The sequence below is a fragment of the Eulemur rufifrons genome, chromosome 6 (assembly GCF_041146395.1).
Source record: "Eulemur rufifrons isolate Redbay chromosome 6, OSU_ERuf_1, whole genome shotgun sequence".
In the NCBI taxonomy this organism is placed as follows: domain Eukaryota; kingdom Metazoa; phylum Chordata; class Mammalia; order Primates; family Lemuridae; genus Eulemur; species Eulemur rufifrons.
The window spans coordinates 12,907,836-12,926,621 of record NC_090988.1 but is presented as its reverse complement, the minus strand read 5'-3'; the positions used below and the strand labels follow the sequence as shown (position 1 = coordinate 12,926,621).

The 18,786-nt window shown below is 47.7% G+C and overlaps 1 protein-coding gene across 1 annotated transcript in view; it reads right to left on the bottom strand.

Annotated features, from left to right (window-relative positions):
• CLMP (CXADR like membrane protein) overlaps window positions 1–18,555 on the bottom strand; it is a 98,780-nt gene extending 80,225 nt beyond the window's left edge. The window contains exon 1 of the mRNA XM_069468798.1: window positions 18,506–18,555. Within this exon, the coding sequence (XP_069324899.1) occupies window positions 18,506–18,533 (28 nt within the window). The 5' untranslated portion in view covers window positions 18,534–18,555. The remainder of the gene's footprint in view (window positions 1–18,505) is intronic.
• Between the last annotated feature and the right edge of the window lie 231 nt (window positions 18,556–18,786).

Genomic DNA, 18,786 nt, shown 5'->3' with positions numbered 1-18,786 from the left:
TCCATGGATTTCCTTCCAAGGTTGGGATTGAGCCAATGGGATCCTAGTTGATGAGATCCCCCCTCACCTTGCTCAGAACTATTTCCTTCCACTTTGCCACTTTGAACGCCTGTTCTCTCCTTGCTTATTAGCACCGGCTGGGACTATTGGAGGTGAGAGGTAGATCTCCCCCAAGAAGCAGCCTCACCAGTGACAGCGGTTGGTTTTCTTTCATGAGCCAAGCCTGTCAAGCCAAGCCTCACCTCTGCTGAGAATTAACAGTGTATGTGCATCTCCCTGGCTCTATTTATACCACACACACACACACGAGAGAATCAGGGGTGTCATGTACTAGTACTTCATATGTGGCACGTGGTGTGAGGGACACAAGGGTAATGCTATGCCCCGCTCTGAGTCCTTCCCCGAGGTCTAGGACAAGATGGATCGTTCATTCATTTGTTCAACAAGTACCCATGGAGCACTCACTACATGTTAGACACTGCAGAGGATGCAGAAAAGAATCAGATAAAGATCATGCCCTCGGAGAGCTATGGTCTAGAAAGTAAAAGGAAACATGTATGTGAATAATTATATTTCAGAGGGTAAAAGGTGATTGTTGGCATAATGAAAAGTTTGTGGAAGTTTAGAGGAGACAGAGATTGCTGCGATGGAAGGGAATTAGGAAGGTCTCAGGGTAAATATGGTATTTAGGCTATGTAGGCTGTCCCAGAGCAAGCCTCTGTCTTTGAATTCAGAGCCCTTCCCTCGAAACCCTCAATGGTTGGGGGTATTTTTGCTCCTTTTGCTGCAGTGTGTATTTGTTGCGAGGGGGTGGGGCGGTCTCAGGAGGCAAGAGTGAGGGAAAAGGGAGCAGATGGGAAGGGGGGAGTGGACACTGACCCTGTCCGTACCTTCTGTCTCCTCCTTATCTTTGTGGAGGCTCTGGTGGTCATTTTATCCTGGCTGAATCTGGAATACTAAAGAGAGGGGTCCCTGAGCTGGAGGACCAACACCCTTCGGTTACATTTTACTTAATTTTTCAGCCTCAAAAGCTTGATAGTATATTTATTCTTGAAGCCAGATGGAGGGTTCATGGGAATTCTGGAGAAGCCAAACAGGGTTGGAAATGTGGACTCTGGCTTCAAGATCAAAATAAATCAGAAAACCACAAAGAAGTGTGGAAGTCTGGAAGCAAGGGAGGCTGATGGGTCCCACACCATCTGGACTGTAGCTGAGCCTGGGGTCTAAACCTTCCCCAAGCCTTGCCAGGGATCAGCGATGAGTTTTCATCAGCCTTCCTGAGTCCTTCTGCTGTCCCCTCCATGAAGATTAGAGCCTCAAAAAGTCATTACTGGGGGCCGGGTGCGGTGGCTCACGCCTGTAATCTTAGCACTCTGGGAGGCTGAGGCAGGTGCATCATTTGAGCTCAGGAGTTCGAGACCAGCCTGAGCAAGAGTGAGACCCCATCTCTACTAAAAATAGAAAGAAATTATATGGACAACTAAAAATATATAGAAAACATTAGCCGAGCATGGTGGCACATGCCTGTAGTCCTAGCTACTCGGGAGGCTGAGGCAGGAGGATCGCTTGAGCCCAGGAGTTTGAGGTTGCTGTGAGCTAGGCTGATGCCATGGCACTCTAGCCCAGGCAACAGAGTGAGACTCTGTCTCAAAAAAAAAAAAAAAAAAAAAAAGTCATTACTAGGGATGCCATAATTTTTGGATTTATGACAAATATTTAAAATACCCTAACTGTGGTGACGTTTCATGGGTGCGTACATATACTACCAACTCTTAACAAATTGTATGCTATAAATATGTGCAGTTTATTGTATGTTAATTATATCCCATATCCCAACAAAGATGATTTTTTAAAAGTGTACTTAGAATTGGTGTCAAATGACCTCCACAGGGTAACAGCCTTGATAACTCAGGCCCTAGTCCCATGCCTGGATTAGGTGCCCCCAAAGAGCCCTCTTTAGTGCTAAGTGGTTCTGTAGGAGAGGGCAAATGCGCCAACACGAGAAAGACGGTTCAAACGGGACAGCCTCCAAGTTTGCATCATTTCTCACTTGGATTCCCACTGTATTCATCCCCCCTTCCCCCAGCATCTTTCTCATTTTCACAGTCGTAGAGACCAGGCTCCGTCCTAGCTTTCTGACATTTCCTAATTGAGTGCCACCGCACAAATTACTTCTCTGAGTTTCAGCAGTCTGCTCATCTATAAAATGGAGTTATTTGAGGGTTGTTATGGAGATGAACTCAGTCCGCATACTGGGTGCCTGGCACATGCCACGACTTCAATTCGTGATGGCCAGCTCTATCATTATGACGATAACGAAAGAGAAAGGTTAAAGGAAACAGCAGTGTTTAGTTTGTAGAAGAGAAGAGCAGAATGGGAGACAGACATGAAAGGACTTTCTCTGAATATTTAAAGGGCTTTGGGGTGGCAGGAGGATGTGCAGCTGTGATGTCGTAGAAAGGACATGGCTTCTGAAGCTTACTGGCCCTCTGTCTTTGGGCAAGTCCCTTAAACAGCTCTGAGCCTCAGTTTCCATATTTGTAAAATGGGACTTGATACTGTGTACTTCAGGGTGTGGTTAGCACATGAGGTGACACGTATATGAAAATGTCTAGCACAATGTCTGTCACAGATTAATGTTTTCAAATTATCACTTTATAAATTGGGGGGCCCTTATAAGGCATTTATGGTAGTTACTAATCTTTGTGGCCTCTGTTGGTGGCAGTGTCCAGGAATCAGGACTCCAGCTCAGAGCAGAAAGCCCTTCCCCATGGTAAGAGCTGCCTTAGAGTGGAAAAAGCTCTTTGCAAGGATTGAGCTTCCAGTTTGCTCAAATTGAGGATGGAGGACGTCTTCCAGAAAGGGATTTCTGTTGGGTGGAAGGTGGGAGAGATAGACCCGTAAAAGTTTTCAACAAGTCTACATTTAATCTTCTGTGTCAGAAAGAAAAGAACAAGGAAGGTTGGGGAAGGGTGGCAGCTGCACAAATGAGCTGACTCTCACATAACAGATACCATAATGGCAAACCCTACAGCAGCCAGAGGGAAGTTGGCAAACCCAAGATAATGGCACTCTCTTTCCATGAGGCAGACAGAGTGGAGATTACACACCGGAGTGTCTGTGCTGGGAGGAGGTTTGGAAATTCTGGGGCAAGGACTCTTGTCTCAGAACAAGAACTGTTGTGTCTGTAATGGGAAGGCCCAGTGGCAACCAAGTACCTGGCAGTAACCAGCAAGGGGCAGAGGACAGAATCATTGGCCCCTTTTGCAATCTCTAATTCAGGGGACTACATTCCTGCAGGCGGTCTTTGAAGATGTAGGTATGTTTTAAAATCCCTGGGCTTGCTGAGGCTTCAAAGAGCTTTGGGCTGGGAGCCAGGACCCTGGGCTGGAGTCCAAACTCTGCCATTAACTAGCTGTATAACTTAAGGAAAGCCTCCTAACTTCTCCAGGCCTCAGTTTCTCTCCCTCCCTTCCCTTCTATCTGAGAGGTGTTTTCCACGGGCCTGCAACACTGGCTAGGAACTTATTGGAAATTCAGAATCTTAAGCCCCACCCCAGAACTCATTAAATCAGAAGATTCCCCAGGTAAATGCTAAAACTCTAAGAAGCACCGGCTTAGATGACTTGAATAGCATATTAATTTTTGGCACCAGCTCTAAAGTCAAACTGCTTGGGTTCAAATCCAGGCTCCATTGCTTACTGTGTAACCTGGCTGTGTAACCTCTGTCATGTACTTAATGTCTGTAACATTTGGTGTCTTTGTTTGCCAAATGGGATCCTGATAGCACTCACTTAGTAGGGCTGTCAGGAGTAAATGAAATAATATATATTAAGAGCTCTGCACATAAGGCTTGGGGAATGACTTTCTTCATTTCTAAAATTTCTCTGTTGCTATGCATGCCGTACAGAAAAGCACAGAAGAGTTTATTCATCATACATTTATTGAGCATCTCTGTGTCAGGCACTGTTGTAGGCACTGAGGATACAGAAGTACATGATACAGACAAAGTCCAGGCTATCGTAGAAACAGGCAATAGACAAGTACATCGCTATAGACTGAATCTTTGTGTCCCCCACAAAGTTCATATACTGAAATCCTAAGCTATAGTATTTGGAGGTGGGGCTTTTGAGGGGTGATTAGGTCATGAGGGCAGAGCCTGGCAAAAGAGGCCCCAGAGAGTTCCCTTGCCCCTTCTACCAAGTGGTTGTTTATGAACCAGGAAGTTTGCCCTCACCAGACACCAGACCTGCTGGCTCCTTGATCTTGGGTTTCCCGGCCTCCGGAGCCACGAGGAATAAATTTCTGTTGGGTAGAAGCCACCCAGTCTATGGTAGTTTATTAAAGCAGCCTGAATGGACTAAGACAGAAATGCACAAGGGTTACAAAAGAGAGCATGTTAAATGCTAGAGAGAAAGTATAACAGGGCAATAAGATAGTGACCAGCAGGGGTTCTGGTCAGCCTGGGGCAGAGGTGGGGAGGGTTTCAGAAAAGGTTTCTCTGAAGCAATATTTGCACTGAAACTTGAAAGGCAGGGAGCCAGCCTTGCAATGATCCGGGGAAAGCAGATTCCAGGGCGAGGGAAGAACAAGTGCAAAGACCCCGAGACAGAAACCACTTTGGCATCTTCAGGGGCAGAGGCTTGGACACAGTCAGGCTGCGTGCGGGCCTGGAGGCTGCGTGCGAGGGTCGGGCCGTGTTCTTAGCGAAGGGAGAGTGCTGGGGCAGAGCCCGGCAGCGGCAGGAGGGCTGGGGGCGTGCAGGTGAGGGGGCTCTGGCTACCGTGCAAAGAACCACGAGCCATCAGGTCTGGTCTGTGGACCCCCACAAAGGAAGACCGGCACAGATCGACATCTGCAGCGTGGGAAGGGACCTACAAATTCTCCCTTCCCCTCTCTCCCTGGGCAGGGTGAAAACTGAGAGCCAGAAAGTAAGTTGCTCTCGTCACTGCTCAGCCCCGCCTTAGGCAGATCCCCAGACTGGCCTGTGGATGGTGAATGTGTGCTGTTTCCAGAGGAAGACTGACAGCAATGTCACAACCGTCTCCACCCCACCCTGGTGTCCTTTCTCTTTCTCTTTCTCGGCCCCTGATGTAGTGCCCTCAAGCGACCGTGCTCACGGGACCGGTACCGTATTCTTGCTCCCTTGTTAGCTGCTGAAGTGGGATTTTCCCTCTTACTGACTATCCTTTCACAAAGCTCCCATTTCACTTGTTTGTACCAAACATTTCGGCAATTAACTCCATTCTGTCTGACATTTGCCCATTTCCTCCTTCCTCTGTCAGTCTGGTCCCCCAGCCACACCGCAATGAGCAAGGTCACATACAGCTGCGTCTCTACCCACGGCACCAAGCAAGGGGGTTGCTCCGTAACTGAAAATCTGTGTCTTCTTACAAGATCTACCCCCAACCAAGCCTTTTGAGATTCCAGGGAAAACAACACATGCAGAAGAAATTGTTCTAAAACGAAACCCAGGTCAGAAACATTTCACCCTATTATAAGAAAAGTGACAGTTTGATTTCTTGGTGTCAGGGTGGGATTAATATCACAGCAGAAATCAGCTTTGTCTGAAACGGCTCTAACTGAACGGATGAACACATTCATCTCCGGGCCTGCCTGTCATTCCCTCCCCTGGGCTGCCCTTATTTTGGGCTCCCTACTGGGCATGTGACTTGGAACAGAGAGCAAGTCGACAAATGTGGGTTATGCTTCTTTTAGTTCAAGGCTGCTCTGCCATTCCAGAAATACAAACGTCTTTTCCTACCTTGGTTGGTAGCTGTTATTTTAACATCTGACAGCCAGGTTTTCGAGACGAAAGATTAATAAAAGATAACACACAGCACCCACTTAAAAGACTGGAACAACTGCTTTGACTCAGGTTTACTGTGAGATAAGCCAAAGCCTACAGAAGTGGCCGAAACAGACGGAGAACCACCGCCACACCTGCCGCTCAGGTGTCCAGGCACAGGGGTCACCACGGGGCAGGACAGGCTGGGCAGCTGTTGATAACTTGTCTGCAAAGCTGGGTTAGGCCCTCGTGATGTGGAGCCAGGCATCACACAGGAAAGCACGTAGGTCTGGAGTACCTCTCTGATGGCCTCACTATTTCTTCGGTTAATAGCTTGTGAGAGGCTACAGTTTGCCAGGCTTGGCTCCTCTTACACGCTTTCCCTTCTTGCTTCTATTTCCCGTCTCTGAGTCCGCAGCCCCCAGAGCACAGGCTGCTGCCGTCCTCGGGCACCCTCTGGTGCATTTGCTGTCAGCTGTGACACTCCAAGCTGTCCTCAGTAGAAGGACCTAGGCCAGTGAATCCAGGAAACTTCACAGCCTTTATCGAACATCCCCATTTCAAGGACAGAGAGAAAGGCTCAGCCGTTACTCACTTCATGCCCGCACAGCACCGCGGCGCCCTGCAGTGTCTCACTGCAACCAGGAGCCTTAATTCCGTTCTTCCTCGCATCAGTGCACATCACCTGAGGTTGCAGCTAAGCCACGAAATGTAAAACGGAAGTTTATAAAAGCAAAGAAGCTACCTCTCCCAGGTCAGATAATTCAGATGTGAGTCCTGCATTTCTGTAACTCCTGTCAAATCCACCTTTAGGTCCTGCTCCAGAGTTTCTCAGGTGCTTTTCCCCTCTGTGAATATCTTGCTAAAACGCAGATTCTGGTTCAGAGGGTCTGGGCGGAGGCCTGAGACTCTGCATTTCTCACAGGCTCCCTGGTGAAACCACTGCTGCTAGTCTGAGAGTCACACTTGGAGTAGCAAGATACTCTACCACTAGGGTGACCAGTCAAATGGTTTTCTTGGGACTTTCCTGGCTTCGGCACTGAAAATCCTGCATTCCATGTGCAGGGTTTTCTAAGAAACCCCTCAGTCCTGGGCAAACCGGGACGGTTGGTCACTGTACATATGAAACAAATCTCAAGCCTTCTCGGGGCAGAAAGCCCAACTGTCTGTCAAAGGCAGCTCACTGAAGGCCACTGGATGAACTGCGCCTTCACGGAGAAGAGACACCAGAAGACAGAGGCCAGCACAGAGGCCTGCTGAGTGCTGTGGTGTGGGGCAGCCACTCTTAACAGGGCTCCTGGTCATGCAAAGCAGTGGGACAAGCAATGTCTTCAGAGCCAGAAGACCTGGCTTCTAGTTTTGGTTCCAAAAGTAATTAGCTGTGTAACACCAGGAAAACTTCCTAACCTCTCTGATCCTTATCTGCAAAATGGAGGCTGACAATATCTGCCTCACGATGTTGCCACAAAGCTTGAATGAGCTAACATATATATGTGTACACACACACACACACACACACACACACGCACATATATATACATGCACCAAGCTTAGAAATCAACATTTTAAATGCCACCAAAACTTTCTGTGATCATTGGCTGACCTGGGTTTCTCCTGTTCACCCTGCCTCAGTGACAGGCAGGCAGGATTAGTAATGAACAGAGTGAACCCACTAAGGCAGAGGAGAAAGAGAAAGGAGAGAAAGAGGGTCTTAAACTCCATGCACCAGAGAAAGAGCCCTTGAGTTGGCTCAGAGCCCATAAACGACTCTTGCTGTTCATCCCAGAGGACCTAAAAGGGTCAGAGAAGGAGTCAGTCAACATTGCTGGGTTGGCCACTAATGAGGCTAAAATTCAGAATAATGCTGGAAGGAGAAGCCACATGCCCCCAAAAATATTAAATGCAAAATAAATCACCAAAGTCTAAAAGGCCTGAAGTGCTGCAGGCTCCCCACGACCAGATCAAAAGCAGAGGGCTCCATGTCACGCCAAGTCCCCCATGGATCTACTCCCTGCACAGCTCTAACTATTCCCTGCTGACAACAGAGTCGGTCCTTTTCAGGGAGCTCTTAAGTGTGGCTGGCCTCCTAGGGGGTGTGCTTTCAGGGCAGGCTAGCAAGGCCCCCCTGCCTGCAAACATTCTCACCATCTTCTGTTTAAGTTACCATGTCCTCTTTCGGGTGTTTTTGAAAATAAATAATTCCCTATTAAAGATACTCTAGGGAGAGGCAAACATCTGTACTTCTGTAAGTTTACATTTTATACATATTAACCTGTGCATTTGTAAGTTTGTTCGTTTGTTCCCTCATTCATTCATTTTCCAAGAATCTACCATGTGCCAGCCACTGGGTTTGGTATTCCTGACACTACTATACTGTTCCCTGCTCGCAGTCACACAGAAAAGACAGAGAACCCCAAACTGTACCATAACGTGCCATAAGCTATTGAAAGGTGTGAGCAGGATGCTCTGGGGCTACAGAGCTCTCTGCCTTGGAGGGTCAGGGAAGCCTCTGCAGATGAGATGCCAGCGAGCCTGGGCCCTGGCCTTGAGGGATGGGAAACAGCCCACTGGGCCCAGGAGATGGAAGTCAACAGGGTGGAGGTCTTCAAGAGCAAGGTGGGGCTGAGCACCACCATCAGCTTGTGGCCAGTTGAGAGCAGAGCCTTTCAGGAGTGGGTCCCCCCTAGAAGTTGTGGGGTGAGAATTTGGAGAGGTGTGGGAGGAGGACAGAAAGGAAAAAAGACAACACAGGAAAGGTGAGCTCTGTAGAGTTCAGACTTGTCTTCTCTCTCTCTCTCTCTCTCTCTCTCTCAAGTGCCAGGTCTCAGAGCAGGCCATGTGGGGTGCAGAGAGAGAGAGAAGAGCAGGAGGAAGGTAAGGCGGAGGTGGCAGCATGTGGGGGCAGTCACTTGGATTCCTCGGGGGCTTGGGAAGCTGCAGGGCTCCGGGAACGGGGTGTGAGAGGTAGTGGAGCAGAGAAGGCGGCCGCGGAGAGGTGGCCTCGTTTCCAGCCTCTCCTCCTTGGAGGGTGGAGCAGGAGCAGGAGCTGGACACGGCTGCCTTCGCACTGGCGGGCGCAGAACTCCCCCAGGGAAAGCAGACCCGGACCAGCCTCTGCTGAGAACCCAGGCTCCACCTGCCTGGCCCAAGAATCCATTCTGAGGGGGAATTCTAGGCCCGCAGGAATCTGGGACACCAGTTTAGCCCTCTTTAATGAGGAGAAAAATTACACTTTGCTGTTCAGGTCAGTGGAAAAGAACAGATTTTTCTTCTCACCTTGAGGTTTTCCTTTCCTCCTGAATATAAAAAGAAAATATAATTCAACACATCTTGAATCTGCGTGTTGGGATCATTGGAGTCTAATTTTGGTCGGGACAAATGACTGCCTGAAAAGCGGGGGAGGTGGGAACTTAAAGCTCCTTCTTTGTCCAAACCCCCCAGGCCAGGTCTCCCAGTGGCCTCCCACCGCTGCCACTCTATGTATGTGACCCATGCTGCCTGGTCATTCCTGTCTTGCCAGATCAGTGCTGAAGCAGAAGGCAGACTCAACTCAAATCTGCTGTTTTGCTCTATTCAATACCTTACTTCTTACGCCTCACTTTTTTGACCTGTAAAATGGAGACAATAAGACCAACCTCACAGGTTGTTATAAAGGTACAAAAAAGTACTCGTCTGAAAGTCCCTAGCATATGCCTAGTACATAGTAGTTGCTCAATAAAACATTACTTGACACTGAAAGCAGAAATGACCCAACCAGTTATCTTCCTGGGTTGGTGCAGCCCAAGTTGGCACAGGTGGTAGGGAGTATGTAGTTGAAAGGGCAGCACCCAGGAAAAGAAGGCTCACATGCTATGATATTGCCACAGCAACCTGTAGAAAGTATGCCAAGCAGCACAGAAGGGCACCTCTTGCTCAGGGCCAAATAACCCACAAAGTGGCTCTCCCAGAGAGGTCTGTGAGGCTTTTGGAGCCCTGGAGCAGGGCAATCTTCCCCCAAAGGACATTAGGAACTTGTCTGTAGGGTGAGGAGTGGGGTGGCCACAGCCCTGAAGGTTGGCCCTGGTGGCCTGGTGGCAGCTGACTTCAAGCACACCCTCCAAATACCCATGGGGTGACCTTCTCCCAGCAAGGACAGTCATGATAATAACGACAGACATTCATTAACTGTTTTTTATGTAGCAAGCAGGGTGCTAAAACTCTGTGTATGCATCACCTCATTTAAATTTCACAAAAAAACCCATGCCATTGTTACTAGATGCAACGACTGATGAGAAGTACCTTGCCCAAGGTCACACAATTACAAAGTGGCCGAGTCTGGCTTCAAGCCAGGGTCTAGGGACCCCAGGGGCCAGAGTCTTACAGTGTTTGCTCCACGCCTGGTCCACATGGAAGCCCTATACGCCTTCCCCCACTCTTCCCTTGAAGAGTGATTGGAAATAATTGAAACTGTCATTGGAAGTAATGAGAAGTGACAGAGGGTTAGAAGGCTTATTGCTCCAAGTCTGAACGATCCCCACAAACCCAAGCCTAAATTTAAGCAATGAAGTCACAAAGCAATTTCCCTCTCAGGGATTTGATTTTTACTCTCTCCTCCCCCATTAAGAAGTAAGAATATGTCAGGGGCTGAGTCTCTGTTCAACACAACGAATTTCTTCTGGAACAGAAAAATCCTTCCCGGCTTGATCCTATTGGTGAAGGAATACCATACAAACCTTGGGTACATAGACTGCTAGACTTAATTAAGAGATCCATATTCACTGATACATATTTTTTTCTTTTTCTTTTTCTTTTCTTAACATCCCATGGGGGATGAGGAACTGGAGGTAGCTATGTAGCTGGCAGGTTGTGATGAAGAATGAGACCATAACTTTCAATAGGCAAGGACATTGGGAGGCTCAATCCTGCCATGAAGCACCTGGCGCAACGCCAAGGACACACACTGATTAATCCCTCCTTTCTGATGCTGATGGGTGATCCATCACCCCGACAGCTGCTTACTTAGGACCAGCCTCACTAATGTGCAAGTGCCGTGTGAGGGACACAGGAACATCAGACACAGTCCCTGAAGACCTCCGCAAGAAGAAATACCCCGTCTCCACAAGACAGCACATAATTAAGCTGTTTCCTGCTTGGAACTCCTAGAATCCTTGGTACTTTCCTGGATGATAGCAGCCTCATATATCTGTAATTCCTTGGGTTTTTTGTTGTTTGTTTGTTTTGTTTTGTTGTTTTTTGAGACAGAGTCTCACTCTGTTGCCCGGGCTACAGTGCCATGGCGTCAGCCTAGCTCACAGCAACCTCAAACTCCTGGGCTCAGGTGATCCTCCTGCCTCAGCCTCCCCAGTAGCTGGGACTACAGACGTGCGCCACCACACCGGGCTAATTTTTTATTTCTATTTTTAGTTGGCCGACTAATTTATTCTATTTTTAGTAGAGATGGGGTCTCACTCTTGTTGAGGTTGGTCTCGAACTCCTGACCTCAAGTGATCCTCCCGCCTCAGCCTCCCAGAGTGCTAGGATTACAGGCGTGAGCCACCACAGCCCGGCCATGATTCCTTGTTTATGAATACATCTGCCCCCACCGGGCTGAGTTCTTAGAAGCTAGAAACTGTGCCTTTTATATTATTGGAGCCTCAGAGCCTAGCTCGGGGCCTGGACTCTGGAAGGCGCATCCCTTCTGGGATTGTTTCTTGAGTGAGAATGTGTGAATGAAGTTGGAAATCTTACCGCACACATGTGAGTGCTAAAGCCGATCTTAAAACGGAGATCAATGCGCTGCGCCTGCCATCCGTGAAATAAAACGCGCGCAGAGAAGCGGCTCTGCAAACACCAGGAGGTCAGTTTGGCTTAGTTTTTCATCCTCTGCTGTCTCTATGCCTTCCTCCTCCTCTCCCTCCTCCTCCTCCTCTCCTTTCTTCTCCTCCGTCACCTTTGGTGACCTGAACTCCTCAGATCCCCTCTGCTGCCTCTCTTTAGAAAAACCTCCAATATTCCGCACCCACCGGGGAGCTATTCTGAAGCTGGTTGCCCATTTTCTCTTCTCAATATGGGCACAAAGGGAACGGCTTTCTCCCCTGCCTTCTCCTGAAACAAAGCCGCATTCAGTCTTATCACCGCCAGACTTTGGCTGAGGCTACACACACAGCGCTCCAACTGACTGCTGCTAACAAAATAAAGGTTTGATTTCAGCATTCTTTCCCATTTGGGTCTATACGGTGCCAAAGGAAATAAACTTTTATTTTTCCAGAATCCAGACAGTTAGGAAGCTCAGATAACCAGAATTTGGGGGAGTGGGGAGGTACAGTCTGCATTCTTTCTTTAGGACACAAATAAGTCAGAACTGCTGAAAACAGGAATTTAAGTAGGAAAGGCAAGATATAAGGCCAGTCATACCCAATCCATAAACCTGCTCCGCCCCAGGATCGTGTGCTAATAAGGAAAGCTCAGGCATCTGTGGGGCCAGTGCAGGGGACGCTCTCTACAATCACCTTGCGTCCTGCAAGAGTCTTTGAAATAATTAGAAGGAGCTAGTAATCCATGTATAATATATATAGCAGTTCTAAACAATAGTCATTAATCCAAACAAACCATTTCTTAACCATTTGAACAGAACAGGGGAAGCGGATGTGTGATAAATGTTCCGACAGAATTGTCCACATTGGGATTTATAAATCATTTGGCCTCCTGTAAATGAAGCCTCTGCTTCAGCCAGACCCTCTCTCCTTGGTAGCACAGAGCCTTGATTTCAGAATGACCGTGTGTCTCCTGGTGAGTGGAAAGCACACCGTCTTTGGAATCCCAAGTCCTGGGTTGTGTGTGTCTAAGATCAGCTGTTTACTACCAGGGTATTCTTGAGAAGCTCACTTTATTTCTCTGAGCCTCAGTTTATGTATCTGTAAAATGGAGAAATAATGATATTTACTCTCAAAGACTGACTTGAGGGTGGTAAGCTATGTTGATGTACTTTGTAAACTGCTAAGCGTTGTATAAATATTAGAAATTAATTATACTGTCATAACATTCCTGCCCTTCTAATCCCTTCTCAGGGTACTACAGGTGGGCTAATTATATACAGTTGATATTGCAAAATCCAACCACAAATTCATATCCATGCAAGGAATCCATTAATCTATACAATTAATAGATATACTTTATTATATAAAGTTATGCTTTAATTTAAACAATAGAAGAAAATGCTTAATGCTTACAAATAGTTTTACACCATAGACCCTTTACAAAAGTCTATCCTGGGTGTCCACACTTGAGGTTATTTTGTAAGTAACTCTGCTTAGGACAAGGTCCTTTGGTGAGTATTTCAGCTACTAAACTTCCTGGGCAGGGGGATCTGACCATCACCCTGACTCTGAATGGTGCTCCCTGGCTGACAGTGCCACAGTGTGGTTCCAGGATGGAGGTCACCAGTGCTCTCTTCACATTAGTTAGTGAGCCCTTCTGGATTTATTATCATATGCTACCAATTGCCATGAGTGGGCAGTGCCTGAAAAAATCAGGTAAGCATAGTGACACCCATGTGTTCCCGATCACAGCCACATCTAAACCAGCTGGCAAATTCTCAGATTTAAAGAAACTCAGAGAACATTAGTGGTATAGGCAAACTTAGAGATAACCTTAGTCTGATATCCTCATTTTACAGAGGAGGAAACTGAGGCTCAGAGTGGTATGACTTGCCCAGGATGACCCAGAAAAATTACTAAGGAGCTAGAGCTAGTGATTTCCAGTCCTGTTCCTTATATACACACATGCATATTTTTAGGACTGTGGGTATTAATTCCTTTTTCTAGACATCATACATGACACTGAAGAAGTTTCCAGGATTTCCAGCTATGATGGCTAAATTGAAATGTTACGACATCTGCCCTATTTTTCAGGCAATTTCTCAACATAAAAACTAATGCCAGTTATTCAGCATGTAGCTTACTTAACTGAAGCACTGGAAGAGCAACTGTGATCTCAAAGCTTAACTAGCTGAGTTGAAAAGGAGGGAGAGACATTTTTCTATTTCAAGAATATGTACTAGGACAGATCATGGAATTAGGGTTCCAGTCTTGGCTCTTCTATTAAACTAACTATGAACCTCAGCCGAATTTCTCTAACTTTGGTTTCTTCTTCATCATAAAAGAAGGGGTAGTTTTAGATCAAGGACTAATTTGGGTTCCAAGGATTAATATCGGGAGGTCAATGAGACACTAAAACTTATTGGCAAATTTGATTTATGTGTCCTTTTTCTGAGAAGCACTTTTGTGGTTTTCATCAGATTTTCAGAGGGGTTTGGGACTCAAAATTTTAAGAACCATTGAATTAGACAGTCTCTTAGCTTTTTCCCAGTTCTGACAATCTTTGACTGTACCTTGAAAAAATGCCTATCATCATTAGATACATTCATGAAATACGCTCATGTGTACACTGCCCAGCTGAGCACAAGACAAAAATAGGATGAGACAAGATAGGAGCCTACTGGGAATATATCATTATTATGACCATCATCATTAATGTGGGAAGATGAGGGAAGGACATGGAATCCTACCGAGACTTGTCATTATACCACAGACCAAAGGACTATGCATTCCAGCCTTCCTCAAACTCATTTTCTGGGAAACCAACCTCCTTCTCCATCCTGGCAGACGTTTCAACTCTTGTTAATCTGGTACTAACACACTCAATATAACAAAATAAATTTATATAACAAATATATTATCTGGTCCCGGTCCCTGTAATGTTCTACACAGAATCTTTCAAAAAGGGGAGTTGGTCTTATTTGCATTAATGGACAAAGAAGCATAAGAGGAAGCTGAATTTAAACTGGGCTCCTCACAACTGTGTTGTCCCACAAAGAGTAATAATCCTAAAATCTTTCACCTCTCTTGACATTAAATGCTTCAAAAGTTTCAAAAAATGTGATTCTCTCTTAAGAAATAGTTCACAATGTTTGTGCAGATACCAAAGGTGGTACGCAGACAATGAGATGCAGTCCCTGTCTTCATGGAGCTTACACTCTAATGGGATATTAGATCAGCACTCGGATCACCATAATACAAAGTAGCATAAGAGGAAGGCTACTGGGATTCAAAGGAAGGGAAGAAAGAGTTTATTCAGCTGATGAAACCATGGACGGGCATATGGGGGAAGTAGCATTTGAGGTGAGACTTGAAGGGTGAACAAGATTTTGATTCACAGGGGCAGGAAATAAGGAGGCATTTTTGGTGGGGGGATTATTATAAATAAAAGCACAGAAAATCAGAAAGAAGCATGGGCCATGTTTAGGGCACAGGAAGTAATCCAGGTTCCCCCGACAGTTATCTGGGGGTGGGTGGAAGAGGAGTCGTGAATGATATTGTGTAAAATCTTTGATATCAGAATGAAGCGTTTGTACTCAATACTAAAAGCAATGGGACTACTAAAGATTTTTTGAAGAAGGGAGAAAGATCATAGAATTATAGAAATCTTGAATTCAGTAACCCCTACCCCACCCCTACCCCTATTTTAGATGACAGAGTCAGAACAAGAACCCCAAGAGCTTGCCAGATTCTTAAGTTCAAGCTCCTTGCATTATACCAGCTGCCTCATGAGGTCACTTAGGTAGCAGTAGAGACGAGAAGACAGGCAGGAGTAGAATATGGTAGCCACTACAGAAGTTGCGAAGAGAAGTTAAGGTAGAATAATGAGGACCTGAACAGCCGGAGTGGGGAACAGGGTGGTGGTCAGAAGAAGGGCTGGGGCTGGAGTCCCCCTTCTCTCTGCTCCATGGGGCTCAGAGCACTACTTGTTAATTCACATCAGAGGGGCAGGGCATTTGAGCTCTCTCACTGGCAGGTCCAGAAAGCCAGGAGTCCCCTGCCCCATCCTTGTTCAGACTATGAACACTTTCAGCCCTCCCAGATCCCCTCCGATACTGTGCATTCTCTAGGGGGAAAAAAGGCCAGAAATCATGACAACTGTGATCAGAAGCAGCCTTGGAACTGACCCTTTAAAGGACCAATAGATGATGTTAGGATTGAAGCAACTCTGTGGGTTTTCTTTCTGGCTTTGCTAAAGAGTGCCCAGGCATAGTACGGCTCAAAAGCCATTGTGCAAGTAAGGGCTAAACCAGCCCACAGAACTGCTTCCCCTGTGGGCTTCCAACCCGTGCAGGGCTGTCAGCTAGAGAGGGTTCCTTCAGCATGGTTCTCCTCAGATGCCTGTCTCTTCCTGGAACAGTTCAATCAGCTTAGAGCCAGGATGTCATAAGTCTGAGTATGCCTGACAAAGGCCAAGATCTGGCAAAAGCTCAATAGTAGGCGTGAATAAAGAAAACCCTTTTGTACGGAATTCTACATCAGCAGTCCTCTTTTCTACCTGGCCTTCAGTTTATAACAATTTTATAAAAACAGACGCAAGGAAGAAAGGATGAGAGGTAGATTCTCTATAAAGGTAGAGTATGAACCCAACAGCCTATTTGCTCATCACAGGCATAATTCCATAGAGTAGACATTCAGTAAAGAAGGGCAGTAAATCAATAACGTCTCTTGATCCACGTCTTAGTTAGCTCCTTCCTTCTCGTGAACTAAGAGAACGACCATCATCAATGTTCACATCCCGGCACACCAGCTGATTTCAACTTACCATGTGGACCAAAGTCACTTTTCACTTGCCACCGTAAACTGTGCCCAACACAGTGCTAGAGTAGAGCAGGTGCTCAAAAACTGTTAGTTTTGTTTCCCTTCCCCAGACTACTCCTGTAGGGTAAGATCACATGGACACCTTACGCTGGAAGAGGAGGACTGAACTGGCTTGGCCACAAGAATACCTTTGAGTCATTCTGTAGTGACAGAGGCTGTCCTGCATGGCGCTGTAGCAAGCACTCTCTGGAGGCAGCCAAGCCTGCGATCAAATCCCATCTCTGCTAATTATGCGTTGTGGTCATGAGCAAGTTATCTGATCTCTTTATACCTTGATTTCTTCATTTGTAAAATGAGGGTGATAATAATGGGCAACCAGTGGGGTTGGTGTGAAGAATAAATGAGTGAACAAGACAGTACATAGAAAGTGCTCAGTATAGCAAGGACTGAGTGAATGCTAGCTGTTCTTAATAGAGTGACTTTGAAGTTTGATTCTACTGAACATCTGGTGATTGGTAGCTTAGTGGTAGAGGCCAGTAAATGTGACAACGGTGCCATACAGCTATGCCAGCTGTGCACAAGAACAGTATTGCAACACTTGGCTAGAAGAACTTAGAAAATAGCCCCTCCCCACCTGCCCTACTTGAGCAACAGTTTGGGTTAGTCCACCTCTTGTATTCCTCTAACTTGGGTGATTAGGTGACTAGGCCTGAGGCTGGCCTAGACAGGCATGCATATGATCTAGTTGGTTTGTAAGGTTTCAAAAAAGACCGAGAACTCTAGCCATGTAGTTCAGGGTGACTTTTTACTGCCCCTTCACTTTTATTTGGTAGTTTTTCTAGATACCAGCCTCCCTCAAACTCCTGGTGTTGTAGGCTGTCAGAGCTAGAAGGAACTTCAGAACCATCTAGTTTTTCTGTTTTAGAGCTAAGGAAACAGAACCCTGGATAAGGAGTAAGTTGTCTGAGGTCACCCAGGTAGTCAGTTCAAAGCTGAGACCAGTTCTCCCATGGCCTGGTGTCCAGGCTGGCGCTGACCTCCCACCACACCTGGGAGGCTCTCTGATCTTCTGAACTCCAGCTAACTTTTGGTCCTGTCCCCAGGTGGACCCCTCGCTTCCACAGTGCACAGCATAACTTTTCTTCAGCCCGCCCCGCCTACCTTCCCTGCCTTGGCTCAGATACTCCCAGGGCCCCTCCTGTCACTCCTGCTGCACATATCCCTGATGTCTCCTGTCCTGCAAACCTGCCTGCTTTCCGCCCAGCATGTCAGCCTGTGCTTTAGGGCCTCTGAGGCCTCAGGAGTCCTTCCCCCAGGGACACCAGGAAGGGACCGTTCAGGAGGGCTCTTCTCTTTGCCCTAGACCCTGTTTCAGGAAAAAGTGGTAGGTGTCGGATTCCCTCTGTTCTGGCTCCTCTACTCCATTTTCTCCAAGTCTTCCTCACACTCCCGTTGCTCAATCTCCCTCAGTCTTGCTCTTTTCCACTTCATATTCCCTTGCTCTCTTTTCCTCTCTCCTTTCCAGCCCTTTCCCTTACCCTTCCCCGTCCTTCCCCATGTCACTCTCCGCCTTTGACCTTCCTGGTGCTCACTGTGCCCTGCCCTTTTTTCCCTCTCTCCTTTCCTCTCCTGCCCTGCCTTTTCCCCATTCCTTGCAGCTCACCCTCCAACACATCTGTTTCTAATAGGAGCCCTCGGAGGCGCCTGTTTGAAACAAAAAAACTCCCCCCACCCTCAGGAACCTGGCACAAAAATTCCTGGATAAACCTTCCCTCCCCCAATTCCCCAGTTTGCTCAGATATGCCTGAAACTAAACGCCACCCTAAAAAGGACCCTGAACATCAGGTTCACGACCAAACTCGACCAGGAAGCACCCCCACCCCCCAAGTCTGCTCAAGGGCCCAGATGTGCGAGACATTTCGATGGCCGACTGGGCGGTCCTCCGCTGCCAGATGTGCTCCTCCGTGGCCGGGAGGCAGGGACGGAGGAGTCGACTCACTCCAGGGGCTGCGGAGACAACGGTTCAGAACCAGTGTCCCCCCGACGCAGGGCTGCGTTTGCCCGCAGCCATCCGAACTCCCGCCCTTCCAGAGGCACTCACCTAGCAAGAGGAGGAGGAGGAGGGACATCCCGATCTCCGGACGCGGGCACTTCCCCGCTCAGCCGCTGCCTGGCTGCGGGGCCACGGGGTGCAGCCGACGGACCTTCCGCGAGCTGGGCGCGGCGCCTCGGGGTGCGCGCGGGATGGCTGCAGCCATGTGCGGGCGCGGGAGGCGGCCCCGCGCCCCGCGCCCCCGCGCCCTGCGCTCCGGGGCGCAGAGGGGCTTCCAGCGCTCGCCCCACCAGCTCGCGCCCGGACGGGAGCCCAGACCAGGGGCAGGG